This window comes from Eptatretus burgeri, chromosome 1 (assembly GCF_056783735.1).
Source record: "Eptatretus burgeri isolate ZD-2024b chromosome 1, Ebu_testis_v1, whole genome shotgun sequence".
Classification (NCBI taxonomy): domain Eukaryota; kingdom Metazoa; phylum Chordata; class Myxini; order Myxiniformes; family Myxinidae; genus Eptatretus; species Eptatretus burgeri.
In genome coordinates this window covers 11,343,655-11,356,665 of record NC_140961.1, presented here as the reverse complement: position 1 = coordinate 11,356,665, position 13,011 = coordinate 11,343,655, and the positions used below count along the sequence as shown (strand labels likewise).

Sequence of the window (13,011 nt, the reverse complement as noted above, 5' to 3'; positions counted from 1 at the left end):
TTTGGTACCAACTCTCTTTGGAGAATCCATGGCTATCGCTGGTCGGACTTTGTGGCCAACGAGCAGTTGCTGAGAGAGACTTGAATGAGATTAGTTTCCTGTATAGTCCGTGAGCGTCAGCTGCGGCTGTATGGACATGTGGCTCGTTTTCCTGACGCTGATCCTGCTCTCCAGATTCTCTCAGCGAGGGAGTCTCATGAGTGGAGGAGGCCAATGGGCCGACCACGTGCTTCGTGGTTGCAGCAGGTTGATCGGCATCTCAAGGAGATGGGGATGGGTCAGACATCTGCCTGGGGGATGGCCAGACGGAGGCCCCTGCAGTGCCGGCGGAAAGTGGACGCGGCGATGCGCTGCTCCGCCGTATGCTCTCATACCTGACCTGACCAAGAATGTAATTATAACGAGTGAGAGCTTTGGTAGCTCAAGTTCGTTTTTGTGTGTTTCTGCTTGGCTGCCTTTCCTAGAGCGAGTCTGAAAACAAGTTGGTAACCTGGCGGCAAGAACGGGACAAGTTAGCGACGGCACTCGAAGACCAGTTGGCTTTATTTCGTTCTCAACTTGAGCAGAAGGACGTTGAGATCCTGTCTTTGCGTTCATGTTCCACATCAACACAGGCCTGCCAAGAAGAGGTACGAATCTGCTTTCACTCAAAACCTTTATGTTGATATTCCGTGTTCAGTTCAAATATTTGGGCTGCCAGGATGGCTTGGAGGTACGCACGTTCGCCTCTCAACTGTCTCGCTTGGATTTGAATCCCTACCCAGCTTTAACCTCTCCCGGTGAATCCCGACCCAGCTATAACTGGCAGGGTGATTCATCAATGTGTGTCAACTCTCCCGTTTTTCTGTCAATTGTCATGAGGATAATTTTCAGGCAGGGTGGTGATTTCACATTGACTCCATTGGACTGCCTTGTGTACGACATGCACTTCAACTGTAGTTTTCAAGTTAAGAGTCGGGTGCTTTGATTTTTTATTTTTATTTTTTTTTATATACCTCTGCAGTCGATGGTGCCGGAGGCATTGTTTTTGGGTTGTGCGTGCACATCAGCTATTCCTTACCTTGGTAACTTGTTAACCACAGAAGGCATGTGGACAAAATTTGGCACACGTCTGGACTGGGAATTTATAATATGAACCAATTCAGTTTTCGGTTCAACCGATCAAAGGTATATGCTCTTTGAAAAGAATTTTGCCGTTCAAGACTCGCGTCTGAGAAGCATCTGATATTTTCTCTTTTCCCCCTAAAACATATTCTCCCTGTCTCTCTGTCTCTCTGTGCCCCTGTCTCTCTGTCTCTCTGTCTGTCTCTCTGTGCCCCTGTCTGTCTGTCTCTCTGTGCCCCTGTCTGTCTGTCTCTCTGTGCCCCTGTCTGTCTGTCTCTCTGTGCCCCTGCCTCTCTCTGTGCCCCTGCCTCTCTCTGTGCCCCTGCCTCTCTCTGTGCCCCTGCCTCTCTCTGTGCCCCTGCCTCTCTCTGTGCCCCTGCCTCTCTCTGTGCCCCTGCCTCTCTCTGTGCCCCTGCCTCTCTCTGTGCCCCTGCCTCTCTCTGTGCCCCTGCCTCTCTCTGTGCCCCTGCCTCTCTCTGTGCCCCTGCCTCTCTCTGTGCCCCTGCCTCTCTCTGTGCCCCTGCCTCTCTCTGTGCCCCTGCCTCTCTCTGTGCCCCTGCCTCTCTCTGTGCCCCTGCCTCTCTCTGTGCCCCTGCCTCTCTCTGTGCCCCTGCCTCTCTCTGTGCCCCTGCCTCTCTCTGTGCCCCTGCCTCTCTCTGTGCCCCTGCCTCTCTCTGTGCCCCTGCCTCTCTCTGTGCCCCTGCCTCTCTCTGTGCCCTGCCTCTCTCTGTGCCTACCTCTCTCTGTGCGCCAGCCTCCCTCAGTGCCCCTGCCTCTCTCCGTGCCCCTGCCTCTCTCTGTGCCCCTGCCTCTCTCTGTGCCCCTGCCTCTCTCTGTGCCCCTGCCTCTCTCTGTGCCCCTGCCTCTCTCTGTGCCCCTGCCTCTCTCTGTGCCCCTGCCTCTCTCTGTGCCCCTGCCTCTCTCTGTGCGCCTGCCTCTCTGTGCCCCTGCCTCTCTCTGTGCCCTGCCTCTCTCTGTGCCCCTGCCTCTCTCTGTGCCCCTGCCTCTCTCTGTGCCCCTGCCTCTCTCTGTGCCCCTGCCTCTCTCTGTGCCCCTGCCTCTCTCTGTGCCCCTGCCTCTCTCTGTGCCCCTGCCTCTCTCTGTGCCCCTGCCTCTCTCTGTGCCCCTGCCTCTCTCTGTGCCCCTGCCTCTCTCTGTGCCCCTGCCTCTCTCTGTGCCCCTGCCTCTCTCTGTGCCCCTGCCTCTCTCTGTGCCCCTGCCTCTCTCTGTGCCCTGCCTCTCTCTGTGCCCCTGCCTCTCTCTGTGCCCCTGCCTCTCTCTGTGCCCCTGCCTCTCTCTGTGCCCCTGCCTCTCTCTGTGCCCCTGCCTCTCTCTGTGCCCCCTGCCTCTCTCTGTGCCCCTGCCTCTCTCTGTGCCCCTGCCTCTCTCTGTGCCCCTGCCTCTCTCTGTGCCCCTGCTCTCTCTGTGCCCCTGCCTCTCTCTGTGCCCCTGCCTCTCTCTGTGCCCCTGCCTCTCTCTGTGCCTGCCTCTCTCTGTCTCTCTGTGCCCCTGCCTCTCTCTGTGCCTGCCTCTCTCTGTCTCTCTGTGCCCTGCCTCTCTCTCTCTGTGCCCCTGCCTCTCTCTGTCTCTCTGTGCCCCTGCCTCTCTCTGTCTCTCTGTGCCCCTGCCTCTCTCTGTCTCTCTGTGCCCCTGCCTCTCTCTGTCTCTCTGTGCCCCTGCCTCTCTCTGTCGCTCTGTGCCCCTGCCTCTCTCTGTCTCTCTGTGCCCCTGCCTCTCTCTGTCTCTCTGTGCCCCTGCCTCTCTCTGTCTCTCTGTGCCCCTGCCTCTCTCTGTCTCTCTGTGCCCCTGCCTCTCTCTGTGCCCCTGCCTCTCTGTGCCCCTGTCTCTCTGTGCCCCTGCCTCTCTCTGTCTCTCTGTGCCCCTGCCTCTCTCTGTCTCTCTGTGCCCTGCCTCTCTCTGTCTCTCTGTGCCCCTGCCTCTCTCTGTCTCTCTGTGCCCCTGCCTCTCTCTGTCTCTCTGTGCCCCTGCCTCCCTGTGTCTCTCTGTGCCCCTGCCTCTCTCTGTCTGTCTCTCTGTGCCCCTGCCTCTCTCTGTGCCCCTGTCTCTCTCTGTGCCCCTGCCTCTCTCTGTGCCCCTGCCTCTCTCTGTGCCCCTGCCTCTCTCTGTGCCTGCCTCTCTCTGTGCCCCTGCCTCTCTCTGTGCCCGCCTCTCTCAGTGCCCCTGCCTCTCTCTGTGCCCCTGCCTCTCTCTGTGCCCCTGCCTCTCTCTGTGCCCCTGCCTCTCTCTGTGCCCTGCCTCTCTCTGTGCCCCTGCCTCTCTCTGTGCCCCTGCCTCTCTCTGTGCCCCTACCTCTCTCTGTGCCCCTGCCTCTCTCTGTGCCCCTGCCTCTCTCTGTGCCCCTGCCTCTCTCTGTGCCCCTACCTCTCTCTGTGCCCCTGCCTCTCTCTGTGCCCCTGCCTCTCTCTGTGCCCCTGCCTCTCTCTGTGCCCCTGCCTCTCTCTGTGCCCTGTCTCTCTCTGTGCCCCTGCCTCTCTCTGTGCCCCTGCCTCTCTCTGTGCCCCTGCCTCTCTCTGTGCCCCTGCCTCTCTCTGTGCCCCTGCCTCTCTCTGTGCCCCTGCCTCTCTCTGTGCCCCTGCCTCTCTCTGTGCCCCTGCCTCTCTCTGTGCCCCTGCCTCTCTCTGTGCCCCTGCCTCTCTCTGTGCCCCTGCCTCTCTCTGTGCCCCTGCCTCTCTCTGTGCCCCTGCCTCTCTCTGTGCCCCTGCCTCTCTCTGTGCCCCTGCCTCTCTCTGTGCCCCTGCCTCTCTCTGTGCCCCTGCCTCTCTCTGTGCCCCTGCCTCTCTCTGTGCCCCTGCCTCTCTCTGTCTCTCTGTGCCCCTGCCTCTCTCTGTCTCTCTGTGCCCCTGCCTCTCTCTGTCTCTCTGTGCCCCTGCCTCTCTCTGTCTCTCTGTGCCCCTGCCTCTCTCTGTCTCTCTGTGCCCCTGCCTCTCTCTGTCTCTCTGTGCCCCTGCCTCTCTCTGTCTCTCTGTGCCCCTGCCTCTCTCTGTCTCTCTGTGCCCCTGCCTCTCTCTGTCTCTCTGTGCCCCTGCCTCTCTCTGTCTCTCTGTGCCCCTGCCTCTCTCTGTCTCTCTGTGCCCTGCCTCTCCCTGTCTCTCTGTGCCCCTGCCTCTCTCTGTCTCTCTGTGCCCCTGCCTCTCTCTGTCTCTCTGTGCCCCTGCCTCTCTCTGTCTCTCTGTGCCCCTGCCTCTCTCTGTCTCTCTGTGCCCCTGCCTCTCTCTGTCTCTCTGTGCCCCTGCCTCTCTCTGTCTCTCTGTGCCCCTGCCTCTCTCTGTCTCTCTGTGCCCCTGCCTCTCTCTGTGCCCCTGCCTCTCTCTGTGCCCCTGCCTCTCTCTGTCTCTCTGTGCCCCTGCCTCTCTCTGTGCCCCTGCCTCTCTCTGTGCCCCTGCCTCTCTCTGTGCCCCTGCCTCTCTCTGTGCCCCTGCCTCTCTCTGTGCCCCTGCCTCTCTCTGTGCCCCTGCCTCTCTCTGTGCCCCTGCCTCTCTCTGTGCCCCTGCCTCTCCCTGTGCCCTGCCTCTCTCTGTGCCCCTGCCTCTCTCTGTGCCCCTGCCTCTCTCTGTGCCCCTGCCTCTCTCTGTGCCTGCCTCTCTCTGTGCCCCTGCCTCTCTCTGTGCCTGCCTCTCTCTGTGCCCCTCCCTCTCTCTGTGCCCCTCCCTCTCTCTGTCTCTCTGTTCCCCTGCCTCTCTCTGTCTCTCTGTGCCCCTGCCTCTCTCAGTCTCTCTGTCCCCCTGCCTCTCTCTGTCTCTCTGTGCCCCTGCCTCTCTCTGTCTCTCTGTGCCCCTGCCTCTCTCTGTCTCTCTGTGCCCCTGCCTCTCTCTGTGCCCCTGCCTCTCTCTGTGCCCCTGCCTCTCTCTGTGCCCCTGCCTCTCTCTGTGCCCCTGCCTCTCTCTGTCTCTCTGTGCCCCTGCCTCTCTCTGTGCCCCTGCCTCTCTCTGTCTCTCTGTGCCCCTGCCTCTCTCTGTCTCTCTGTGCCCCTGCCTCTCTCTGTCTCTCTGTGCCCCTGCCTCTCTCTGTCTCTCTGTGCCCCTGCCTCTCTCTGTCTCTCTGTGCCCCTGCCTCTCTCTGTCTCTCTGTGCCCCTGCCTCTCTCTGTCTCTCTGTGCCCCTGCCTCTCTCTGTCTCTCTGTGCCCCTGCCTCTCTCTGTCTCTCTGTGCCCCTGCCTCTCTCTGTGCCCCTGCCTCTCTCTGTGCCCCTGCCTCTCTCTGTGCCCCTGCCTCTCTCTGTCTCTCTGTGCCCCTGCCTCTCTCTGTCTCTCTGTGCCCCTGCCTCTCTCTGTCTCTCTGTGCCCCTGCCTCTCTCTGTCTCTCTGTGCCCCTGCCCCTCTCTCTCTCTCTGTGCCCCTGCCTCTCTCTGTCTCTCTGTGCCCCTGCCTCTCTCTGTCTCTCTGTGCCCCTGCCTCTCTCTGTCTCTCTGTGCCCCTGCCTCTCTCTGTCTCTCTGTGCCCCTGCCTCTCTCTGTCTCTCTGTGCCCCTGCCTCTCTCTGTCTCTCTGTGCCCCTGCCTCTCTCTGTCTCTCTGTGCCCCTGCCTCTCTCTGTCTCTCTGTGCCCCTGCCTCTCTCTGTCTCTCTGTGCCCCTGCCTCTCTCTGTCTCTCTGTGCCTACCTCTCTCTGTCCCTCTGTGCCCCTTCCTCTCTCTCTCTCTCTGTGCCCCTGCCTCTCTCTGTCTCTCTGTGCCCCTGCCTCTCTCTGTCTCTCTGTGCCCCTGCCTCTCTCTGTCTCTCTGTGCCCCTGCCTCTCTCTGTGCCCCTCCCTCTCTCTGTCCCCCTGCCTCTCTCTGTGCCCCTGCGTCTCTCTGAGCCCCTGCCTCTCTCTGTGCCCCTGCCGCTCTCTGTGCCCCTGCCCCTCACTGTGCCCCTGCCTCACTCTGTGCCCCTGCCTCTCTCTGTGCCCCTGCCTCTCTCTGTGCCCCTGCCTCTCTCTGTGCCCCTGCCTCTCTCTGTGCCCCTGCCTCTCTCTGTGCCCCTGCCTCTCTCTGTGCCCCTGCCTCTCTCTGTGCCCCTGCCTCTCTCTGGGCCCCTGCCTCTCTCTGTGCCCCGGCCTCTCTCTGTGCCCTGCCTCTCTCTGTGCCCTGCCTCTCTCTGTGCCCCTGCCTCTCTCTGTGCCCCTGCCTCTCTCTGTGCCCCTGCCTCTCTCTGTGCCCTGCCTCTCTCTGTGCCCCTGCCTCTCTCTGTGCCCCTGCCTCTCTCTGTGCCCCTGCCTCTCTCTGTGCCCCTGCCTCTCTCTGTGCCCCTGCCTCTCTCTGTGCCCCTGCCTCTCTCTGTGCCCCGCCTCTCTCTGTGCCCCGCCTCTCTCTGTGCCCCGCCTCTCTCTGTGCCCCGCCTCTCTCTGTGCCCCGCCTCTCTCTGTGCCCCGCCTCTCTCTGTGCCCCTGCCTCTCTCTGTGCCCCTGCCTCTCTCTGTGCCCCTGCCTCTCTCTGTGCCCCTGCCTCTCTCTGTGCCCCTGCCTCTCTCTGTGCCCCTGCCTCTCTCTGTGCCCCTGCCTCTCTCGGTGCCCCTGCCTCTCTCTGTGCCCCTGCCTCTCTCTGTGCCCCTGCCTCTCTCTGTGCCCCTGCCGCTCTCTGTGCCCCTGCCTCTCTCTGTGCCCCTGCCTCTCTCTGTGCCTGCCTCTCTCTGTGCCCCTGCCTCTCTCTGTGCCCTGCCTCTCTCTGTGCCCCTGCCTCTCTCTGTGCCCCTGCCTCTCTCTGTGCCCTGCCTCTCTCTGTGCCCCCTGCCTCTCTCTGTGCCCCTGCCTCTCTCTGTGCCCTGCCTCTCTCTGTGCCCTGCCTCTCTCTGTGCCCCTGCCTCTCTCTGTGCCCCTGCCTCTCTCTGTGCCCCTGCCTCTCTCTGTGCCCCTGCCTCTCTCTGTGCCCTGCCTCTCTCTGTGCCCCTGCCTCTCTCTGTGCCCCTGCCTCTCTCTGTCTCTCTGTGCCCCTGCTCTCTCTGTCTCTCTGTGCCCCTGCCTCTCTCTGTCTCTCTGTGCCCCTGCCTCTCTCTGTCTCTCTGTGCCCCTGCCTCTCTCTGTCTCTCTGTGCCCCTGCCTCTCTCTGTCTCTCTGTGCCCCTGCCTCTCTCTGTCTCTCTGTGCCCCTGCCTCTCTCTGTCTCTCTGTGCCCCTGCCTCTCTCTGTCTCTCTGTGCCCCTGCCTCTCTCTGTCTCTCTGTGCCCCTGCCTCTCTCTGTCTCTCTGTGCCCCTGCCTCTCTCTGTCTCTCTGTGCCCCTGCCTCTCTCTGTGCCCCTGTCTCTCTGTCTCTCTCTGTGCCCCTGTCTCTCTGTCTCTCTCTGTGCCCCTGTCTCTCTGTCTCTCTCTGTGCCCCTGTCTCTCTGTCTCTCTCTGTGCCCCTGTCTCTCTGTCTCTCTCTGTGCCCCTGTCTCTCTGTCTCTCTGTGCCCCTGTCTCTCTGTCTCTCTGTGCCCCTGTCTCTCTGTCTCTCTGTGCCCCTGTCTCTCTGTGTCCCTGTCTCTGTCTCTCTCATGTGACGGTTAATTGAGATCGAATGTAACACTGGGTTGTCATCTAATGCCTGCGGAGGCATATCGATTGTCGCATTTGCATTGAATTGTATTTTCTTATGTTTTTCTGAAATTATTATTTTTGTTGGGCTCGTGGGGCATGTGTCGTATTTCGAAATATTATTCTACCAAATATTGCACTGTCTGCATACTGTATGTAATAGATTTAAATCTGTTGATCACAATCCTAAAGGACTTGATTTGTTTGCAAATGCAGGTTCGGCAGGAAGGAACAGAGAAGCACTTGGCAGAAGGCAGAGAAGACGAGAGGCAAGAAGAGAAAGGGAATGAGGATAAGACCAAAGCCAAGCCTTCGGTCACACCTGCCGTAAAGCCGCAGATCGCCAGCTCTTCTGCATGCAGCACTCGTAGCCAAAAGGCCAAGCTCAAGAATTTGGTGGAGGTAGTTATTTAGTTTCTGCTTTGTACTTTTCTTGTTGTAAATGATTCTCGATCCTCATGCATCACCCCTTTACTACTGTGGGGCAACACGCAGCCGTTCCCACACCCTATTCGTCTGGAATTTATTTGATGCTGGTCTGATGAATGGAACACGTCCTTCAATCTTGGGAAATCTCAGTCTCGTTCTGTCTCTCCGGAAGGATCGTCAAACGAACCCATCTATCCGTTTCCTGGATCATCCGTTGGAAGAGGTTGAGTCTTCCGGAGGCCGTTCTTTCCCACTCCTCCTTCCAGGGCTTGAATCAGGCATTTCACTGTCACCTCGTTGAATTGTTGCCGCCCCCTATTGTCAAGTCAGATCAGACATGTGACTTGCTTATAGGTACCATATAAACCTGTACTAACCTGTTCCATGGTTGGGTTGTCAGCGATTAAGCCGTCTCTTCCACCAGGTTTTCTGGCAAGGATGGTATATGAATATGGACACCCAGAAGGATTAAAAACAAAACTTATGAAAGAGCAGAGGAGATCTTTGTGAGCCAAAAGCCATCCATATCTGGTGCGCAACTGCGTCTGTGGATGTCCTCCTGCAGTTAGGTTACCTTTTTCTAGGAGGTTGGTGGCAGGATTTGCACTCTGACCACCGTAAAACGCCTCATTCCGCAAAACGCATAAAAATGCAAAGAAAACTGAAAACCCACTCCGTGTGAGTACCTCCTGTGCAGCTGCTCTGCCGGACAGCAAAACGGATGACAGGATTGGGGCAAAGCCATCGGGACCCCAATTTTTTTGATAATAGAAGGAAAAGCATGGGGTAACCTTCTTGGGTCTGATTGTGGGGTGGAGCTGAGGTCCACTTGTCGTCCACGAGACGGCGGTCTCTTCGGGATAACCTGAGGCGATCCCTTCAGGTGAGTGCCTGGAATCAGTGACTCACTCTGATGTTTACCATGCCCAAGGAGTTGCTATAGCTGTGTCCAATAAGCTGACTGTCATGATAATTGAGGTAACACCGGTCACCGAGCGTATCAACAGACTGAGGATTCGTCACTTCTTCGGTGTCGTTTCTCTGGTCTCTGTCAATGCTCCAACTGAGGCGAGTGATCTCGCTGAAGGACGCATTCCATGCTGCGCTCAAATCTGTGGTTGATCATTGCCCCAGGTGAGATACTCTTCTTGTCTTGGGGGATTTAAATGGATCGACTGGCACCGATAAGGATGCTTATGAGACGTGTTGGCCTCTACAGGTCTGGAACTGTGAACCAGAATAGCACTAACTTTTCAAGAAGTCACAGACTTGGGGTGGCTGGTTCATGGTTTCGGTGCCCACAGGCTCATCGCTGGACTTGGTGTTCCAATGCTGGTTGTGTGGCAAAAGAGATTGACCACGTGCTCATTGATGGTTGCTGGAGGATGATCCACAACTGCAGTGTCTTCCAGAATGCTCAGTTGCTCAATACTTATCACAGGCTTGTTATAGTAACTCTGAAGTTGCAGCTTAAATCCAGGAGAATGGTACCATCCTTGCCCAGACTGGATGTTGGCAGGCTCAAAGATGAGAGGTAGCTGAGTGTGAATTTGGGAGCAGGAGGGGTCTTGGTGTTTTGGGAAATCCTGAATAATTGTGAAGTGCCTTCAAGACTACCCTTGAAGTCTTCTCTTGAAGACTACCCTTGAACATCATCCTTGATGTTGCCGGTGGATGTCTTTGAACCCACCATCGGGTGAAGAATAACTGTCTCCCAAGGGGCACTGTATTCCATTGACCAGAGTCGCATTCCAGGCTGAATGGCAGAGCTGAGCTGTTCAGGGAGTTGAGGCGTAAAACTGTACGTGCGCTGAGAGAGGGAGGACAAGGAGGTACATGTGTGAGGAATCTGTGAAGGAGTGGAGCATCACCTCTGGTCAAACGATTCTCATCCTGCTTCCAGAGGAATTTGGACATAGTTTCCTCTAAGCCCATCCCTTGGTGTACTGCAATTCGAGCCGAGGGTCGTGGGCTCTTGACAGAGGAGTCCGAAGTGAAGGCCTGCTGGGCTGGTTACTTTCAATGGCTGCACCAGGTTGACCTACCAGCTGTTGAGTTGGATGTCAGGGGTGCAACTATCCCCATTGCTGACCCTCCAATCAACTGCGGTCCACCTTTGTTTGTGGAAACACAGGCTGTAGTAAATCAGATGAAAGGGGGGTAAAGCCCTTAGGCTTTGTGGCATCCATGCTGAACTTCTCAAGGCTGGTGAAAATGCTGTACTCATGTCGTCTGCAGTTCTTTGCTCTGTTTGGCGCACAGGCATCATCCCAACTGACTGGAAGAGGGGGCCTTGTTGTCCCTCTCTTGAAAGGGGCTGATGATCACCAAGACTGCAACAACTACCGAGGGTGGCGCTGCTCTCAATGCCGGGCGAGGTCTTTGCTCGGATAATTGTTGATATTATTCGCCACCATCTGCTTGAGCACCAGTACCCAGAACAGTCAGACTTTACACCAAAGAGATCAACGATTGACCATATCCTTGCTCTTCGGGTCCTCACCAAGTACAGACGAGAGTTTTGGCAGGGGCTGCTTGCAGCCTGTGTTGATCTTTGCAAAGCGTTCGATACAGTGAATTGGGATACCCTCTGGAGGATTCCCGGTCTTTGTGGGGTGCCACCAAAACTGATCACTCTAATTTCTGAACTCTACTCTGGTACTGAGAGTGCTGTGAGGTGTGGTGGTTCAACTTCCAACTTATTTCCAGTTGTTACTGGAGTTCGTCAGGGGTGTGTGCTGGCGTCCACACTTTTCAACGCTTGTGTGGACTGGATTCTGGGGAAGATGTTGGTGAGATCAAGCTGCACCACATCATTTGGGAATGTCAAGACCTCTGACCTTGATTTTGCAAATGATGCAGTCATCTTTGTGGAGATGCTGGATATCCAAATGGGTTTCTGGAGGCACTGAATGGGTTGAAGCTGCTGGGAATACGGGGTTCCTGGGTCAAAACCAAGACACAGCTTCCAATGATGTTTTGGATGCTGCTATCTTGTCTGTACCTATTTGTGCTGAGGATATTGAGGTCATGGAGAGATTCACTTACCTTGGCAGGTGATATTCATGTCTCCGCATGTTGTGACCAAGAGGTCGATTTGTTGGGGCCGGGCGATGGGCCGGGCATCTGCCTGGGGGATGGCCAGACGGCGGCCCCTGCAGTTCCAGCAGAAATTACTCGGCCACACGTTGGTCCGGCACATGCTACCATCCCTGACCTGACCTCCTTGTATCCCCCATCTTGACCCATGATCTTTATCCCCATTAACCCTTCTGAACGCAACAATCTTGCTGATTTCAGCGTTTCTTCCTTTTTCTCTTTTCTTTTCCTGTTCATTCGTTGCCTTGCTTGTTCTGCCCAATTGTTGCCTTGCTACCACACTATTTGTTAAACATTGCTCTTCCATGAGCTGAGCTGTTAGCTGAACAGCTCTTGCAGAGATTTTCAAAACACAATTGATTATGGCTCTCATTGTCTGCTGTCGCTGTTATGACATCACCAGTACTCTGAACGGTTTCAGTCTTTCGGTGTTTTTAAGTAACAAATTGATCACATTACCATACGAGTCTTGTATCAAGTTGATATAGGAGCTGAATAAGAATGCTCCGGATAAATCCAATGCCAACATGTTTTCTTCGGGGTATTTGTATTGTTTATGCATCGGACAGGTGTGCGAACACTTGCCATATGTAATCGTGCTTGCGTTGATTGAAGGGTTAGCAATATCCACGAAACACAAAGTGCATGGCAAACCGGGACCTGTGAACCTCGTCCAAGGCAAAAATCTGAAGCCTGTGCTCAGGGAGTAGGGCTTTTGCATCCGAAGGTTAATTAACCAGAAGAGACTGTTTGGACTGCGGTTTCGTTATCTGTACAAATTACTTGGTTCTTGAACACCGTTAAGTGCACGCATCAAGTTTTGTGCACACCTGAGCGTTCAGCGAACAAAACAAAAACCGTTCCTCGTCTTGTTTGAAATGGGGACATTAAATTAAATGATGGTTTCACAATGTGATGAGGTCTTGTAATTTTTCCAAATTTCTCCTTTGTTAACATTGTGCTCAAATGTGAACACAAAGCCCAAACATCACTGAACGTCGGATTCTCGTGCTTGAAGTTGTCATACATCTAATACGTTGTCAAAATTACATGGCTGTGCATGCAAGAGTACAATCAATGAATAAATTTGTGTGTACTTCCTCCCCGGCCTCTGCCCCTGTTGGTGCACCCCCAGAAAGTGGAAAATTGCTCTTCGATTGTCATCCACTTTCCGAAACTCATCTACAACTGAGCATGCTGATCAGTTGTTGTTTGTTTGTTTGTTTGTTTTTGTTTTTGTTTTTGCACAATTGCAGACTGTGGAGTCTGCGGAGCCTGCGGATTCCGTTTTCGACGACTCAGATTGGTCAACAGAGAGCGGGTCGCGTGTGAAGCGCTTCCCTGCCTCCCAGCTGCACGTTGAGTTTTCTCCATTGAAGCCACACAAGTTGTCTGTACTCGAGGTTCGTGTTGGTCCTTTAATATACACTATCGGTCGAAACTTTTAGAACACCCCCATTTTTCCAGCTTTTACTGAAATTTAAGCAGTTTTATGTTTCAATGTACTCTGAAATTAAAGCAGCGAACAAATAAACGATTGCAGATAAAAAAGAAATCAAGGAATCGTTTTGTTGAACAAAATTTAATCTAAATTTTAACTCATCAAAGTAGCCACCTTTTGCCGATATAACAGTTGAACATACTCGTGGTATTCTTTCAACGATGGAAATCAAATATTGTTCGGAAAGTTCTTCCCAACACTGTTGCAGAAGTTCCTACAAATGTGTTGCACTTGAAGGTTGCTTTGCTTTCACTCTTCTGTCCAGTTCATCCCAAACCAGCTCGATGGGGTTTAAGTCTGGAGACTGTGCTGGCCATTCCATGATTTGAAGCGTACCGTCTTGTTCTTTTCTTCTCTGGTAGTTCTGACATAGCCT

At 55.2% G+C, this 13,011-nt stretch overlaps 1 protein-coding gene across 7 annotated transcripts in view; it reads left to right on the top strand.

Annotated features, from left to right (window-relative positions):
• The window catches only part of LOC147033866 (uncharacterized), a 113,294-nt gene that overhangs the window by 79,224 nt on the left and 21,059 nt on the right, over positions 1 to 13,011 (top strand). For 4 of the 7 annotated variants that reach the window (XM_085872037.1, XM_085872027.1, XM_085872033.1 and 1 more), the window contains 3 exons: positions 465 to 629; positions 7,823 to 8,008; positions 12,391 to 12,537. In XM_085872037.1, coding sequence (XP_085728163.1) covers positions 465 to 629; positions 7,823 to 8,008; positions 12,391 to 12,537 — 498 coding nt within the window. The remainder of the gene's footprint in view (positions 1 to 464; positions 630 to 7,822; positions 8,009 to 12,390; positions 12,538 to 13,011) is intronic. The other 3 variants (XM_085872044.1, XM_085872040.1, XM_085872042.1) reach the window with 2 other exon arrangements.